This window comes from Dasypus novemcinctus, chromosome 1, assembly GCF_030445035.2.
Source record: "Dasypus novemcinctus isolate mDasNov1 chromosome 1, mDasNov1.1.hap2, whole genome shotgun sequence".
Lineage (NCBI taxonomy): Eukaryota > Metazoa > Chordata > Mammalia > Cingulata > Dasypodidae > Dasypus > Dasypus novemcinctus.
The window spans coordinates 3590955-3608419 of record NC_080673.1 but is presented as its reverse complement, the minus strand read 5'-3'; the positions used below and the strand labels follow the sequence as shown (position 1 = coordinate 3608419).

General features: G+C 47.1%; 1 protein-coding gene across 6 annotated transcripts in view; it reads right to left on the bottom strand.

Moving 5' to 3' along the window:
• LOC101418519 (long-chain-fatty-acid--CoA ligase 1-like) overlaps positions 1-14205 on the bottom strand; it is a 73583-nt gene extending 59378 nt beyond the window's left edge. For 2 of the 6 annotated variants that reach the window (XM_058301430.2, XM_071213847.1), the window contains exon 1: positions 1597-1704. In XM_058301430.2, the coding sequence (XP_058157413.1) occupies positions 1597-1658 (62 nt within the window). In that variant the 5' untranslated portion in view covers positions 1659-1704. Of the gene's footprint in view, positions 1-1596; positions 1705-6242; positions 6410-12405; positions 12566-14070 lie in introns of those variants that run through there. The other 4 variants (XM_058301630.2, XM_058301579.2, XM_058301688.1 and 1 more) reach the window with 4 other exon arrangements.
• Positions 14206-17465: the final 3260 nt, after the last annotated feature.

Here is a 17465-nt window from a genome sequence, read left to right as displayed (position 1 = left end):
AGCATTTCATTAGATACTGATCTGTAATACTAAGAGCCTAAATCCACCCAAATCCCTGTCTTCAGTGGGTGATAATGACAAGCTACAGCAGTTTAATTCATGCCTGTCAGCTGGCAGCTAGGTAACCAAATGCAAACCAACTTCACTAAACAGATTGGTTAATGCAGTATATAGAAAAACTATAGTGTGTTTAGAAATGCAATAAGGAACTAAGACAACAACGCATCTCATTTAGATCCACATAAAGAACAACTCTTAAACATGACACTAATAACAACCTAAGTCATTTCTCTTCTATTCAGCTGCTAATAAGGAGAAAGTACATGGGGTGTTTGAAAATGGATGCAGACCTACATTCAAAGAAAGTCAGACACCATAAAAGAGCTTTAAATGCTGGAAGTAAACACAGACACCCCACTTTCAGATTCAGTCCTAACAGGTTTCTAGAAAGTATTAAGATTCATGGATTTGCTAATAAAACTCAAAGACAGACTGTATTATTATTTCAGTGGCGTTCTAGTTACTTTTTAAAATCTTTTCAAAAGCAGATTTCCACATCCTTGTCTCAGCAAGTTATAGCCAAGGCACATAAATCATACTGCTGTTCGCTAGGAACATGACTCAATCGATTCAAAGGCTTTTAATTACTAATCACAATTAGTAATGGAAGAAATTGTAGCATTGATGTGGAGAAAGTGGCCATGGTAACAGCTGAGGGCAGGGAGAAAGAAGAAGAGACGTGATGTGGGGGCATTTTCAGGACTTGGAGTTGTCCTGGGTGGTGCTGCAGGGACAGATGCTGGACATTGTATGGGCTGCCATGGCCACTGGGTGGACTGGGGGAGAGTGTAAACTACAATGCAGACCACTGTCCATGTGGTGCAGCAGTGCTCCAAAATGTGTTCACCAACTGCAATCAATGTCCCATGATGAAAGAGGTTGTTGATGTGGGAGGAGTGGGGTGAGGGGGGTGGGGGTGTATGGGGACCTCTTATATTTTTTGAATGTAATATTTAAAAAAAAAATAGAGAGAGAAAAAAAGAAAAGAAAAGGAAAAAGAAGGGCTTTTAAGAAGCCAGTATTTCTGTGGGGAATGTTCGAGGTTACTGACAGCTGGCTTCTCCTTCCTCCGCAGCTACTCCCGTATGTCCTTCCTCCCTGCACCTGCAAGAAGTGGGGCTGCGCAGTCGCGTCTTTTCAATTTTCTAAGTCAGAGTTTCAAACCACAGAATGACAGGGATTGTAACAGTGGATCTGGCATGAGCCCAGGGTCAAGCAACAGGACAGAAGCTGCCTTTAAAGAGCGCTGGGGAGAAAGCGACACGGCAGGGCAGGCCCTCCAGGCTGGACTGAGGCCTGCCCGGAACGCGGTCCTGCCGCCGCCTGCCGGGACTCTGGCAGAGGAGCCAGCACGTGGCAGCACTGCCGTGGTCGAGGAGAGAGCCACATCCTGCGTCTTGCCTGACCACCGCAACGCAAGAGGCTACTCGGGCTGAGGAGACCAAGGCCCGCGGCTTGGACAGCTGCCCCCGGCGTCTAAGACTGAGGTGCCAGGCTGACGCGAACCCCCTCCTCCTGCCCACGGGCAAGGCTTACCTTCCGCGGGACCACTGACCCCTCCGGGAGAAGCCCACGGAGCTATGTGCGTTGGGGCCCATCCCGGAATCGGGGGCCAGGTGGCTTCTAAGGGTCCTTCCAGCCCTAACGCGCCGTAGTACTGAGAGCACATCTTCTGAAATCGATCCAAATCCTCACCACCTCTTATCAACACTAGCATTTATTCCATCTGTTTGCCCTCGTCACGGAACATGCGGGTTCAAGGCCCGCTGGACACAATGAGTCACCTTTACTGCTTTGCTCATGCCGTGAAAAAACGGTTCAGGGCCTGAAGAGATTCACAAGGACACATTCCCTGGGGTTGTACGCAGGCATGCATGTGCGCGCGTGCGCACACACACACACACACACACACACACACACAGCCCCTGCACGTCTGCTAACTTGTACTCACAGTAGCATTTTACCTTCTTCATGTCATTTATAAACCCCAAACGGCCAAGCTGGATGTTTCTTGCCTTGTAAAGGTCCTCAAGCGTTCAACTAGCTGAATAATAGCAGTTTGATGGAATATTTCTCTAGGAATGCAGCCCTCAAACAATCCCACATAAATAGCACCCTTGCTCCAGCAGCAGCAAATGAAGCAATCCTGACATCTTTCCTTAAAGCAGCAGACCATGCTGGCAAGATGCGGCCATTCCTTGCTCTGCCTCCTCCCCCTGTACAATCGGTTATTCACAGAAGGCTGAAAGCACTCCTTTTGTCCTACATTGGCCGGCAAAGCTCAGGCTTCGTGGGGGAACAAGAGCGCAGCGGCCAGACGTGTGCTGTTCTTTCAATGTGCTGCTCCAAAACTGTTGGATTCATGCTCCTTAGCTTGGCTGGCAAATTCTCCCAAAGCTAGATTTGCTTAAACTATCACCTCTTGAACCAAAAGAGCAGTCAGGCTATCCCCAGAGGGAGAATGTACAGAAGCTCCACAGACATGCCAGTCTCACAAAAAGCAGAAGTCACTGTTCAACCATGTCTGATACAGAGGTCCCTGACGGTGGTCGCTCTTGAGCAGAAGAAGGAGAAGTGGGTAAATTTGGGATTCCATGCCCAGTGAGCCAGTGGTTCCACAGGGAATTCATCTTTCTCATCCATGGCGTTGGGACTTTTCTTCTCAACTAAGCACAGTAAAACTTTGAACTCACTTAATTTTTATCAAAGTCATCCTAAAACTCACCCATTCAATTGCTAAGACGATTTTTAAAAAAGAAACAAAACAGAGCTGCCCCATTTTTATCAACTCGATTTACTGAAATATTTGAGTCAACTTGAATAACTCTATGCTTAAAACACTCCCTGCCTATGCCTCCCAAATTTAGCAGAGAAAGAGAGGGGCACAAAGCTTTTAAAAGCAAGTATAAATCTATTATTAATTTTTTTCACCCCACTTCCCCCCACATCGTTGTTTGCTCTCTGTGTCCTTTTTCCTCTCCCCTTCCTGCTGCACCATTGTCTGCTCTCTGTGTCCTTTCACTGTGTGTTCTTCTGTGTCCGCTTGCATTCTTGTCAGTGGCACCAGGAATCTGTGTATCTTTTAGTTGCATCATCTTGCTGCGTCAGCTTTCTGTGCGTGCCGTGCCATTCCTGTGCAGGCTGTGCTTTCTTTGCACGGGGTGCTCTCCTTGCTCATGGGGCTCCCCTATGCAGGGGACACCCGTGTGACACGGCACTCCTTGGCGCATCAGCACTGCCTGTAGGCCAGCTCACCACATGGGTCAGGAGGCCTGGGTTTGAACCCTGGACCTCCCACATGGTAGGCAGAAGCTCTATCAGTTGAGCCAAATCTGCTTCCTAAAGCTACATTAATTTTAAACCAGTTGGATTAGGGCCATACTTCACCTTTTCATATTGGCCCAAAGCTCCAAGTACCATATTGTCCCCAAATAAGGAGATCCCAAATATAATGAGGCCAATTTGAAGAGACAGGCTTTTAATAGTTTATTTTGTTCAGCTACATATGTCACATTAAATAAATTGTTTAGAAATGTTGGGGGGGTTCTAGTCAAATTTCATGAGCTTTTCAGTCAAATTCTTTGACTAAGTATCTTCAGGCAATGCTTTTGGTGTCTCGAAAGCCATTTCCTTAAGGAGCTCCCAGGGAGTAAACCTAGGACCTCGTACACGGGATGCAGGCGCTCAGCAATTTGAGTTACATCCATTCCCCTCTAAAGCCACTTTTGAGGACTCAAACATAGTTTTCCATGGCATAACTTTTTTTAATATTTAAATTTTATTTAATTGTCCTTTTTAAAAAGATACATAGATGACAAAAAAAATGTTACATTAAAAAATATAAGAGGTTCCCTTACTTATATCCCACATTCCATCGCCCCCACTCCTCCCACATCAGCAACCTCTTTCCTCACTGTGGTACATTCACTGCAATTGGTGAATACATTTTGGAGCACTGCTACAGCACATGGATTATAGTTTACATTGTCGTTTATGCTCTCCCCCAGTCCATTCAGTGGGTTATGGCAGGTTATGTAATGTCCTGCATCTGTCCCTGCAATTTCATTCAGGACAACTCCAAATCCCAAAAATGCCCCCACATCACATCTCTTCCTACCCTCAGCAACTCCTGTGGCCACTGTCTCCCCATCAATGATATAATTTCTTCCACTGCTAGACTTAACAATAGTTCTATAGCAGAATACCAGTAAGTCCACCCTAATCCATATTTTATTCCTTCATCCTGTGGACCCTGGGATGGTGATGTTCTCTCCACCTCTAACCCGAGAGGGGGCTTCGAGTCACACAGTTGGTGGATGTGCTTCACCTGCTTGCAGGTGTAGACTCTCTTGGCTCCTCGGTGTGGTGGTTGACCATCTTCACCTCCCTGTTAGCTGACCTTGGTAAGTCCAACGAACTGGAGAGGAGGAGTTGCAATTCTGTTGAGGCTCAGGGCCCAGCTGGCACATGGCCAGTCCAGAGATTCAAGTCTCCTGAGCATACACCAACCCTAGCGCCAACCACAGGTTCAGTAAAAGTGACAGAAGAGGCATGTGTAGACAGGTCACATCTGAGTCCAGCTCCATCATACTCAGGAACAGAAATTCCAGAGTAGAGCCCACTGACAAGGCACTGAACTCCAGAGCTATCTGAATGGCATAACTTTTTATTTTTCTCTTCCATTTTAGTTGTCAAGTTGAAGCATTTTTTTTATTGACTTTGTAATAATACCACATCAAAAATATATATGTGAGGTCCCATTCAACCCCACCCGCCCACCCCACCTCTCCCCCCCAGCAACACCCGCTCCCATCATCATGACACATCCACTGGACCTGGCAAGCACATCCCTGGGCACCTATGCACCCCATAGTCAATGGTCCACATCATGGCCCACACTCTCCCCCATTCCATCCAGTGGGCCCTGCGAGGATCCACAATGTCCGGTGATCGCCCCTGAAGCACCATCCAGGGCAGCTCCATGTCCCAAAGACGCCTGCACCTCTCATCTCCTCCTGCCCTTCCCCATACCCATCAGCCACCACGTCCACCTCCCCCAATCCAACGCCACCTCTTCTATGTGGACATTGGATTGGTTGTGTCCATTGCACCTCTATGTCAAGAGGAGGCTCAGATTCCACATGGATGCTGGATGCAATCCTCACACTTTCAGTTGTAATCACTCTAGGCTCCATGGTGTGGTGGTTGTCCTTCTTCAACTCCATCTTAGCTGAGTGTGGTAAGTCCAACAAATCAGATTGTAGGTGCTGGAGTCTGTTGAGGCTCAGGACCTGGCTATCACATTGTCAGTCCAGAGATTCAAATCCCCTAAATATATCTTAAACCCCAACATTAACTGCACCTTCAGCACATTAGCATGAAAGTCTTATGAAGGGAGATCCCATCTGAGTCCAGATTCATCACACCTAAACACCATTTCCAAAGAGGGGCCATCTGACCTGGCAGTTAACCCCATCGGCCATGACCATAACTCCCATGGGTCTCTTTAGCCCTCAAAGGAACCAACATCTGGGGGTTGTATCTGCCCCATCTGTCTCTCTGACTCTGCTCAGTTGTGCATAAGGGCAATCCCTCTGCCAGCCTCCAGACTCTTCCCTAGAAACTCGTAGCCATATAAACAAGTTGAAGCATTTTTGAAGTCATATATGATACTAACACTGTACGTTTTCTCCCCAGGTCACAAGCACACATTTGTAATATGCTAGAACAGTTTTTAAAATATTTGCCCTACAAATCCACATGCATATAACTAAACCTATTTTTTTAAATTGATTTTTAAAAGCTTTTTTACAATAATACACATCACTTGTTTTTGTAAGGTCAAAACCCAAGAAATAATTACAGCTAGTGTTAAGAAACGTCTTTGCCTTAGAAAAAATAATTCAGCTAGTTGACCTTTGTAAGAACCTCAAACTAATGCTGACAGAAGTGTCTTTCAGAACAAAGTTCCTCTCTACCTGGTGCTGAGGTCCAAAATAAAGTAGCTGAGAGAGGATCTGTAATATGAAAGCCTTGGTAAGACTTTAACATGAGGACTGTATTAGTCAGCCAAAGGGGTGCTGATGCAAAACACCAGAAATTCATTAGTTTTCATAAAGGGTATTTATTTGGGGTAGGAGCTTACCGATACCAGACCATAAAGCATAAACTACTTTCCTCACCAAAGTCTATTTGGAGCCAGATGGCTGCCGACGTCTGCGAGGGTTCAGGCTTCCTGGGTTCCTACATTCCTGGGGCTTGCTTCTCTCTGGGTTCAGGGTTTCTTTCTTCCTGGTGCTGGCCTCTCTTTCCTCTGGGTGCTGACTTCCCAGGTCTTCAGCATCAGACTCTAGCATCAGAAATCCCTAACTCTGTTCTTCACCATGCCTTTTATCTGTGAGACCCACCCACCAAGGGGCGGGGACTCAACACCCGAATGACATGGCCCAGTCAAGGCCCTCGTCATAACTCAATCATGCCCAGGTACAGATCAGATTACAAGCATAATCCAATATTTCTTTTTGGAATTCATCAATAATATTAAACTGCTACAAGGACCAAAAGAGTTTTGGGGTAAACCTCACCTGAGACTAGGGCATATGCATTATTTCATACTCAGATGGCAACACTAGAAAGGACAAACTGAGAAAAGCTTTCAGACTCCATTCATGAAGTTTGCAAGTAAAATACATAACACAAACACAAAACATTGGACAAGAGAGTATATAAGAAAATGGCAATAAGTGCAAAAGATATTACAAACGACACCACTCACTCTGGGAGAGATGCGCTGGGAAGGCCAACCTTGAGGTGGTCCCCAAAAGACGGTGTAGTCCAAGAACACAGTTACACTTCATGCTTTAAGGGACAGAAACAACTCTCAGAAGCAACTCCCCACCCCACCTGGAGTATACTGGGCAGACTAATCTGAAACAAATGGCAGGATTAAACAGTTAGGAGAGGGGAAGAAGGGTGCTCAGGGAAATTGGTCTGAGACTGTTTGGGGACGCAGATGTGGCTCAACTAGATGGGTGCCCGCCTACCACGTGGGCGGTCCCAGATCGGGTCCTGGTGCCCAGACGCCTGCATCCTGCCGCAACAAGCAGATGCCTAAAAGAGCAGATGCCACGAGCCAGCAGACGCCGCAGCCCGCGGGAAGCGGGCGTGGCTCAGGCCACTGGGCACTGGCGTCCTGTGTCAGAGGTCCCGGGTTCAGGTCCTGAAGCCTCCTGGAGACGGGAAGCAAACAACGAGCAGACAGACAAGAGAACCTCTGGGGGGTGAGGGTGGGTAAAAGAAATAAATAAATCCTTTTTAGAAGCCCCTGTTCGTTCAGTACTTACTATGTTTCAGGTACCGCGTTAAGCAATATACAGACCGAGTGTAGTCTTCCTCATGAGCAATGCTGCATGGGGTTATGACCTTCAATTTGGTAAACTGTGGCGAGGAGTTAAATGTCTTGTTCCGGATGCACTAGAGCCCAGGTCTGAGGCTGAAGCCTGGCAACTTCTGGAGGGCAAAGTACTGTCACGCAGGCACACACTGCCTCGACTCTAGACTACGTGGGAAGACGGTGCTGGTGACAAGAAGCCCCGGATGTGCAGTGCCTTAAAAAGCCAGAATCTGGTAACCAACTGGACATAACGGATACAAGAGAAGGACCTGGAGGGCTGAGTTTCTGAGCCCAGGAGAAGGAACCGTGGGGTAACAAGGAGAAATGAAGGCAGGAAGGTGGTTTGGGAGCTACCAGCCCATCTTTCCAGGGTTCTGAGAGCCCTGCATCAGCCATGGGTAGAAGAACATTCCAGCTTCACCCCTTACTTCTCTGGGCAAGCCAACCTGCTGGCTTCTGGCCTTGACATAGCCCTGCAGGCACGTGTTGCCAGCAGATGTATTCTATTAAACACCTCAAGTTCAGCTCTGCATTGCCTGTCCTCCCTCCACCTCTACAGCCAGCTCAAAACACTTCCTACGAGAAAGTCTTGCCTGTAACTCAGGACCACTCTGCACTTCCCCTGTCCTTCACTGTTCCCTAAAACCACCTGCAGTGCTCTTTCCCTAGCGCTCTTCTAAGACGTCCAAATCCTATCAAAATGGGCCAGAAGCTACCTTCCCGAATAAATTCTTACACAATCATCTCTGTTACAATCCCTCAGTCCTTCCTCTGAACCCCAGGAATATCACCTCCGACCTTGAATTTGTGGTACGTGGTGCTTACTACTTACATAGCTGCCCCTCTCTCCTACTGCGCCAGGACCCCTCCCCACCCACCTTTATCCGACCTTGATGTTTCACATAGTGCCTTGCTCAGGTGCTTAACAATTATTTACTGAGTCGTGAGTGATCCTCTGTGACTCTGACCATTTCTCTCCTGGGGAGTGGATGCACTGAAGAGCGATTCTTGAAAGAGGAAGTGGTTATCAAAATCATTAAAAAATTTCTAGACAGCATCCAAATGAGTAAAAGTGTAATCTCTTAAGTAGTTTGGGGCGGGGGAGGTTGCAAGGCACTGGTTTAAAGGCTACATGAAAATCTCTCTTGCCCCATTCCTATGATATTTTATATTTTCCTCCAGCTGTTTTACCTAGGTACAGTGCCCCCCAAGAGCTCCGCCAACTCTAGGGGCAAGGGTCCTCTCTCCTACATAGAAGACAGCTAGACACTTGTTTAGACATATGACTGCTGATCAGTTTAAAACAAATCAGGACTGCCCATGGGGAAGGGGAGATCAAACAAGCGCCCTTCTTCAATGGAAGAGCAAGTCGTCGTACCACATTCACTTCTGTAAGTAAGTTTTCTACGACAGAAAAGAGACGCCTCCAAACCAAACCAGACCACATTCCTCTTAACACAGTGGCCAGACTACAATGGCAAGACTCTCCTGAGAACACACTCCCAGATGCTGGACATTGTATGTCCTGCCACGGCCCAATGGGTGGACAGGGGGAGAGTGTAAACTACAATGTAAACCACTATCCATGTGGTGCAGCAGTGCTCCAAAATATGTTCACCAAATGCAATGAATGTGCCATGATGATGAAAGAGGTTGTTGATGTGGGAGGAACTGAGGTTAGGGGCGCAGGGGATAAATGGGGACCCCTTATATTTTTTGAATGTAACATTTAAAAAAAATAAAGAAGGAAAAAATACATTAAAAAAAAAAAAGAAAAGAGACGCCGGGCGAGCTGCTGGGGAGCCGTTTAGGACACAGGGGAGCGCTGGAAACAGGACCTGCTGAGCATTCCCAGACCAAAACCAACAAGGAAGAACCACAGCTCTCCACTCTGCCCGCTTGGCACACGGCTACAAGGACCTGCCGAGTACAGCCACCTGGGACAAGGATCCTTAGAGTCAGAGCATGCTCTGTGGAGATAATCCAGGGCACCTGAAAGGCTCTGAGCGGGACCCCAAGGTGAAGTCTTAGTGGCATGCATTTAAGAGGGAGCATGTCCATTCAAAAAAAATCCCCAAGAGAAGCGAGATTATTCCACTTGTCTTCAAATACCGACTTTACACTGTACATCATGACAAGGCAGGGAAGTTTCCTGACCAGTGCTGCAGAAGGCAGCAGGCTGGGACAGAACAGTCTCGGTCAACCAGCTTCACCTCCGTTGGTAAAGAGAGGAGGGCCAGCTAGGCTGACCCGCCTCTTCTGCCAGAACCAAGACAGAAGAGGCTTCTGTAGGGGAAACTTCTACCCCATGAGCTCGCTCTAATAGGCCAGTTATTTCAGCTGACATGCAGCACCGGGAAGAGTCCTAACTATATTTGCATGTTAGAGGCACCATGGTCTTAAAAGTATTAGGCAGCACAAGCACAGCCTGTTATGATAACAGCTAGAGAAGGTAATAAAATTCCCTGTGCCCCTGAAACAATCCAGAAGAACAGACTTTCCACCTGGGGATGAAACACAAAGTAAACCCTGAATCAAGTGGCCCCACTGAGAGAAGGGAAATCAATAGGAAAGGGTATCAAAGGTCCTTTTACACAGGCAGAGTTCACCCAAAACCAAGCAGAGTTCAGCCAAAACCAGGCAGGAACTCTTCTCCAAGGGTCTCAGGACTGCACACATAGAAGGCATCTAAGTCCTGGGGTCCCCTCAGGTGCTTTGTCCAAAGCCAGTATTTTCCAGTAGTGAATACTGAAGCAGACAGAACAGAAACAGGGAAAGAATACTAAACTCAGGTGTAAAAAGCTCCCATTCTTTGATAAGCTGCAGAATCTTAAACAAACTCCTCCGTCTTCAAAGGATAAAGAAAGGAGTAGGCACAGAAGAGAGCTATGGCCCCTTCCAAAATGGTAAGAGCATCTCCAAGACTATGTTAGAGAAGGCAAAGGGGGGCCAGGCAAGCCTGACATTCAGAACTAAATAAACAGGATTCCACCTACCCTCAGAAACCCAGGCGACAGCAGGGCACAGGAAGAGCATGATCAAGGTTAAAAACCCATTCTGTGCAATGGGTATAGGACTGTTTCGTTATTTTATGAGTCTTTGCACTTTGCTGGGCTTTTGTGTGTTTTCCTTTTTTTAAAAAAGATTTATCCCCCCCCCCCCCCCATTGTTTGTGCTCACCGTCTGCTCTCTGTGTCTACTGGTCTTCTCTTTAGGACGCACTGGAACCTGAACCTAGGACTTCCCATGTAGGAAGAGGTGCCCTAACTGCTTGAGCCACCCCCACTCCCTAATTTCTTCTTGCATGTATGAATTTCCCAACCGCTCCAGGAAGGAATTAGGGTGGCACCCCATCTGTATAAGACAACAACAGATGGCATATAAGGCCCCTCCAAGAAAATAAACATCTAAGCCCTCGGCGCCTGCCCTGCATTGGGCTCTGGCTCGCCGCTGACCAGCTATGGCGACAACTTCCACATAAGTGACCGCTTGAAAACCGGCCCCACGGCAAATAAACAGTAACAGCCTGAAAGTCACAGGGGAACACGCAACCAACGCCTTAGCCCCTTCCAAACAGTAGACCCTCACCATAAAGACAAAGCAGTGCTTTCCCTGCCCTAAGTGAGATGAGGCTATCAATGAAGACAAACACACCTGCAAGAGTTGACCTAATCATTCAAGACAGGACGGAAAAAGAGAGCTTCAGGCATCGAGCAGAGGGAGAAAATACTATGTATGGGTTGCAGACCGGAGGGAGGGATGCTGGGAGGCCCATGTCTGGATCAAGGCCAAATCCAGACAGGCAGCGACAGGTGGGGGCGGGGGAACACACAAAAGCCAGGCGTGCTGGCCAGCAGGGAGGACACCCGCCTGGCAGGGGAGGCGGCCAGTTAGTGACCAGCAGCGCCCTCGCCCAGAGGCCAAGGAGACTCTGCTCCTCTCCCTTTGTGTGCTGGCTAACAAAAAGCTCCCTCTCATCCAGAAAGCATGGGTGTGGGGGGCAGACAGCAAGACTCAGCAGTTGTCCTCGAGGAGCCCACTGCGGCCAGCAGCCCAGGGAGGTCACAACGATCAAATTATCAGCAACCTGGTTGAGAAGGCTCAAGGGACAGGAAGTTGGGCAGGATTACTTATGCTGCTTAAAATAGATCACTGTTTCAGAGGGGGTAATAAACTAGAGAAACGGCTTAGCAAACAGGCAAGGAGGGCAACGTGGAAGAGAGGACTCCAAGAGAAGACTGCTCCCCAGGAGGGGAAGTCCAGCCATTGGCAAGTTTGGGAGAAATGCACTTTTGAAAATTTTTGACAGATTTCAACATACAACAGCTGTTATTTAAAAAGCAGAGATGAATGGAGTCTACCAAGCAGTCTTAGGCTGCACAGTTCTCAGGGCTGAACGGAGCCTGGAAAGACCAGGAGATCCAGTTCTGACCTCCACACTTGACCAGCTATGCGGAAGGAGCTCCGCGATGTCAAAAGGGGCGGCACGTGGAACCCAGGAAAGGTTAACCAGGACTTGGCGCATTGAATGAGAAGGGATAAAGGAGGGTGCTGGTGACAACCACGGGACATGAGCTAAAATTACACAGAGCTCAAGAAGAGGTGACTGGCCCTAAAAACAAAACTAAATCTAGGAAGTTGTGGAGGATTATAGAACACTGACCCGGGGTTTAAAAAAAGAGTAAGAAAGAAAAAAGGGACTGTTTGGTTTGATGGTTACCTGCTTTGAAACAAGAGCTAGGTTTTGGGCCCCTCCTTCCCTTTTACATTTCATTTATAATTTTTTTTATCATGAAAATTCCCAAATCGATTCAAAAGGAGAAAGAGAAGCATAATAAATGGCCATGGACCCATTACCCAGCTTCGGTTTCAACAATGATTAATATTTTGCTAATACTGTTTTTTCTTAAAATGCATTTGTTAAAATGGTTTTTTAAAGCAAACCTCAAGACCTCAAGCATCCTGTGATTCAGGTGACACTTCTGTGGTCCCATCAGCTATATGATCTACGGCTTTGGAAAGCCATTTGTGGGATAATTAAACTGGATGGCACGTAGACTGCATCCTTCCATCTTCCCAAAGGTTCAAACGAAGGATCAAACAAATATTGATCTTAAGTGGCCAACCCAAAAAGAAAAAGGTTCATATATTTATTCTGCAAATATTACGCCAAGTACTGCAAACAGAACAAAACAAACAAAAATAAAATCCCTGTCCACATTAAGGTACAAGAGATACAACAGTGAATCTGGGGGAAAATGCTTTAGCACCTGAGCTGACACCAAAGTTTTCATGGATCTACAGCTCAGCTCTGCTCATGCCTGGACCTGGCTCCGAGTAACAGCACTTCGGGAGAACCAAAGAGCAGCTGTGCTTGGCAAGCACTGAAGCCTCTGACACTGCCTTGACAGGTGTATGTTTTCACGTTGAAGGGAAGAGGGGGAAAAAGCCCTTTTGTGGATAGAGAATAGGCAGTCAGGGCTTAAAAGGTAGAATTTCTATCTGGAACGATGGAAAAGTTTTAGTAATGGACAGTGGTGAAGGAAGCATAGCATTATGGACATAATTAACAACACTGAATTATATATTTGAATGTGGTAAAAAGGGACTATTTAAGGTTGTATGTATTGTGCTAGCACAAGAAATTAAAAAAAAAAAAAATCCATGCTACTGCCCAACACAGTGAGCCCAAAGTGAAACCATGGACTAGAGTTAATAGCACAACTACAAAAATGTGCTCACTCAGTTGTAACAAACGTTCCACACCAATGCAAGCTGTTAATAACAGGGTGGTATATGGGAATCCTGTATTTTAGGCATGACTGTTCTTCTGTAAACCCACAACTTCTATAATTTAAAAAAAAAAAAAGAAGAAAATCCCCATCCAAATGAGGTTTCAGCATTGTCAAGTTCTGCGTCTCAAGGTAAACCTACTCTGGATTTAACTTGACTCTCTAAAGTAAGAGCCCAATTTTGACAGGAATCACAACCTAGTTTCAGACAGCGGTTTCTACTCCCCTTTAACTGACAGTTCTCTCCTTTTTAAAAAATGGCATTCAGAGATTTCTTGCCACACTAGTGGTAGAGAAGGAGTTAATTTTCTGGTTCTCTAAACTTTTGATAATGCATTCCCACTGATTAAATAAATGCATCCCTAAAGTTTAAATGCATTTACTTATAAACTATGTAAGTACTACGGTACAAATATTTTTCTGAGTATTTCCACCCAGCACCTAACGGATGGTGTAGCCCACTCCCTAGGGTACACGTACTCTCCATTTTGGAGACTAACCCTCAGTCTCCTGAGCAGGACCTGCAGCCACTTTGTGCACTTGCCTGGCTACACTCTCCCTCAGCTCCCCACTCTGAGCAGCAAGTACTGTTAACTGGAGCACCCTAAAAACCCTGCTACCCCAGGAGGCCCAAAAGCAGTGCCTGCCAAAGCCTGTGCAAAGCGCTGTAACCTCGAGGAGAGAGACAAATTGATTCACCACCAAAGCATGTGGGAGAGGGCAGGACATCGCCGGTGACAGCCACCCGGCCAAGTGATCTGAGTCGGCTGCTCTGGAGGCAGAATCAAGGGCTTGGGGCCACCCCGGGCTAAAGGGCTGGCTCACCTGAGAAGGCCAGGGCTGTCCTGGGAGCCCCAGGTCCAAGGGCCCAGGATCTTCAGCTGGCCTGACCGCTAAGAGGACCTGGCGTCAGCAGAGCTCATCTCGGGCTCGGCTGGGACAGAAAAGCACAGACTGGCCTTGTCCTCAGATCCTCCCCTCGGCTCTGGGCCGCCCCGTCAAACAGCTCTGGCCCTTGGCTCCTGGTCTGCAAGGTTCTGCTTGGCTGGACTGCTTTCCACTTAAGGGGCCTGCCAGCTCCACATTCTGAAGGACCTCAGGTGCTTGCCTGAGGCACAATGTGGATAACCATTCTGCAGAGAGAACAAACAGCTATTTGACAATTTAGCTAGTGGCACAGAAAAGAAAGGTATTATCTTAAGTAGGAATACCAGGTGATAATACAGTTAAGTAAGATTAGCTAAAATTGACACCTATGTCCTTTCCTCAACTTCTGGCAAGGGCCACAATCACCTGTTTCTCAAACCTGACTGAAACTACGCTGAAAAAAAATTACCTCAGATGGAGTCCCAAACACATTGAAGGCAAAAGTTTTCATCTGGAGATGTTCAGTGCTTTCGTCTTACTACAGGGGCCCAGCTTGCACAGTATCAGAATAAATAAATCCGGAACATTAAAATGTATATTCTTGCCAGCAACCCCTGCGGTGGGACATCTGACCACATACAACACTTCCGGTGTCAATCATTCCATGATATTAAGTGCTAACTACCAATAACAACTGTGTTAAGTGCAGCTGAAAACACAGGAATGACAATGACTAGGTCTTCTAGCTGCCCAAGCTCAGAGTGGATGAGGCATCAGTGCGGGGAAGCAAGATAAATCAATGTGAAAAGGCAAATGCGGGACAGAGGCAGGGATGCTATTCAAAATTCTTAATAAGGAGTATGCACTGGGATCAACCTATCAGAAAAGACACAGACCAGTGCACCAGAACAGGGGGCAGGGGATCCTTTGCTGGGCCAGGCGTTAACCCTTCAGTTCCTGAATTGGGGACAGGCACTTGGGGCAGCAGCTACTTCCTGACCATAGCAGGAGTACTTTTTTTTCTTTCTTTCTTTTTTTTAATGTTACATTCAATAAATATGAGGTCCCCATATAGCCCCCACTCCCCTCATCACATTCCTCCCCCATCAACAACCTCTTTCATCATCGTGGCACATTCACTGCATTTGGTGAATACATTTTGGAGCACTGCTGCACCACATGGACAGTGGTTTACATTGTAGTTTACACTCTCCTCCAGTCCACACAGTGGGCCATGGCAGGACACACAATGTCCAGCAACTGTCCCTGCAGTACCACCCAGTACAACTCCAAGTCCTGAAAATGCCCCACATCATACCTCTTCTTCCCTTTCCCTCTCCTCAGCAGCTACTGTGGCTACTTTCTCCACATTAATGCTACATTTTCTTCCATTACTAATCATAATAGTTTCATTCCACCTCTATTTTGAGAGGGGGCTTAGATTCCACATGGATGATGGATGCAATTCTCCTGCTTGCAGTTGTAGGCACTCTTCGCTCCCTGGCATGGTGGTTGACCTTCTTCACCTTCCTGTTAGCTGGCTGGAGTAAGTTCATTAAACCAGAGGGTAGGAGTTGCAGGTCTGTTGAGGCCCAGGGCCTGGCTATCACATGGACAGTCCAGAGAGTCAGGACCCTGAGCATACACCAAACTCCAGCACCAACCACAGATCCAGTAAAAGTCACAGGAAAGGCTTGTGAACAAAGATCACATCTAAGTTCAACTCCATCATACTCAGGAACACAAACTCCAAAGTAGGACCAACTGACGTGGCACTGAACTCCATCTGCTATGACCATAGAACCTGTGGGTCTCTGTAGCCCTCAGAAGAACCAATACCTAGGCTTGTATCTATTTTGGCTGTCTCTGGGACTCTGTTGCGGCGCGCGTAAGATCGACCCCTCTGATGACCTCCCGACTCTTTTTTGGAGGCTCATAGCCATATAAACTCATTTGCCCCTTCCATTTCCCCCTTTTATTCCAGGTCAAAAAGCTTTTTTGACACCTGATCTTACATGTAGGCTGAGATATTCTGCTGGTCTGAGTTGACCCTTTTATTCAAGGTCGTTTTCTAGTTACATCATCAGCTGGTACTTGGTAGTAATTCCTCGGCACCAGGGAGGCTCATCCCCGGGAGTCATGTCCCACGCTGCAGGGAAGGTAATGCATTTACATGCTGAGTTTGGCTTCGAGACTGGCCACATTTGAGCAACATGAAAGCTCTCAGGAGGTAATTCTTAGGCACCCTACTGCAGGAGTATTTAATATTTTAACCACCAGTTGGGGCATCCCAGCTAAATGTCAGCCTGGGGTTCCACGGGGTATTCTAAAGTGTGAGAAAGGGGTGCATCATTTCAGGAAAAGTGCCTCTGAGGAAAAGAACATGAGAAAGGAGGGTGGATGAGGACAGAGCTGGGAGTTCCTTCTAGGACATGGGAAGGTCAGGCAAGCAGAAGAAAGAACTCACATACAATCCTGGGGTACAGGGACCATTCAACTCAGTGCCACCAGAGCTGGCTTTACAACAGCCCCATTAGGTGATGGTTTGGGAAGGCTTGGGAAACAGCAGGTTGGAAGAAGGTAGTAGAAACCCCAGGGCAGCCAGGCTAAATAAAGTCTTCATAGCAGAGGAGGGATTTGATCAGGGCTGATTTAGGACTATAACTATCACCCCTCCTTCATCCACCACACTGTTTTAAAGAAGGCCCTCCCTGTCTTAACCAGCGGTGAGAGGTTAGGGTTGTGATACTGAGAATGAAAGGAAGAAATGGTTCATGGACATATGTTGGGTAGTACTGTACAGAAAGTAAGTTAGAATATGTACGATCTGGGGGTTGATAGTTAAGAATTTCATGGTACAAATCAAGAACAGTACCGAGGTCCAGCAATTCCATGAACAGACACAGGGCCAGGAACAAACTACACGGTGCATCATGGCCAAAGGGGCAGACCAGTTGTGTTATGGTGACTAGGACGCCCCAATGCCATGCACCATAGTTGCTTCCATAGTAAAGTGAGGTGGGCTATTTCAAACAGTGTGCTAGGGCTCTGGGGGTGTTCTGAAGTGCTTCAGAGGCAACATCCGGGGACAGAGAAAGCCACCAGGTCTGTGGGATCTGGGGTTCCCATGCTGGCCCCACCCACAACTTCAATCACAGCAGCCTGCTTTTATTTATTTTGGGGTTCTGCCCAAATTTTCACTGGGAAAATGGGCAATGACACTGTACCTTTAAACCCTGCACATTGACCATATGGTTGTTGTTCTTCTTTTGCACTAATAACTTTTCAACATGAGCTAGAACATGCTGAGAAGGTCTGTTTCTCATAATAAGCACCCAAGATCTGCACCAGAA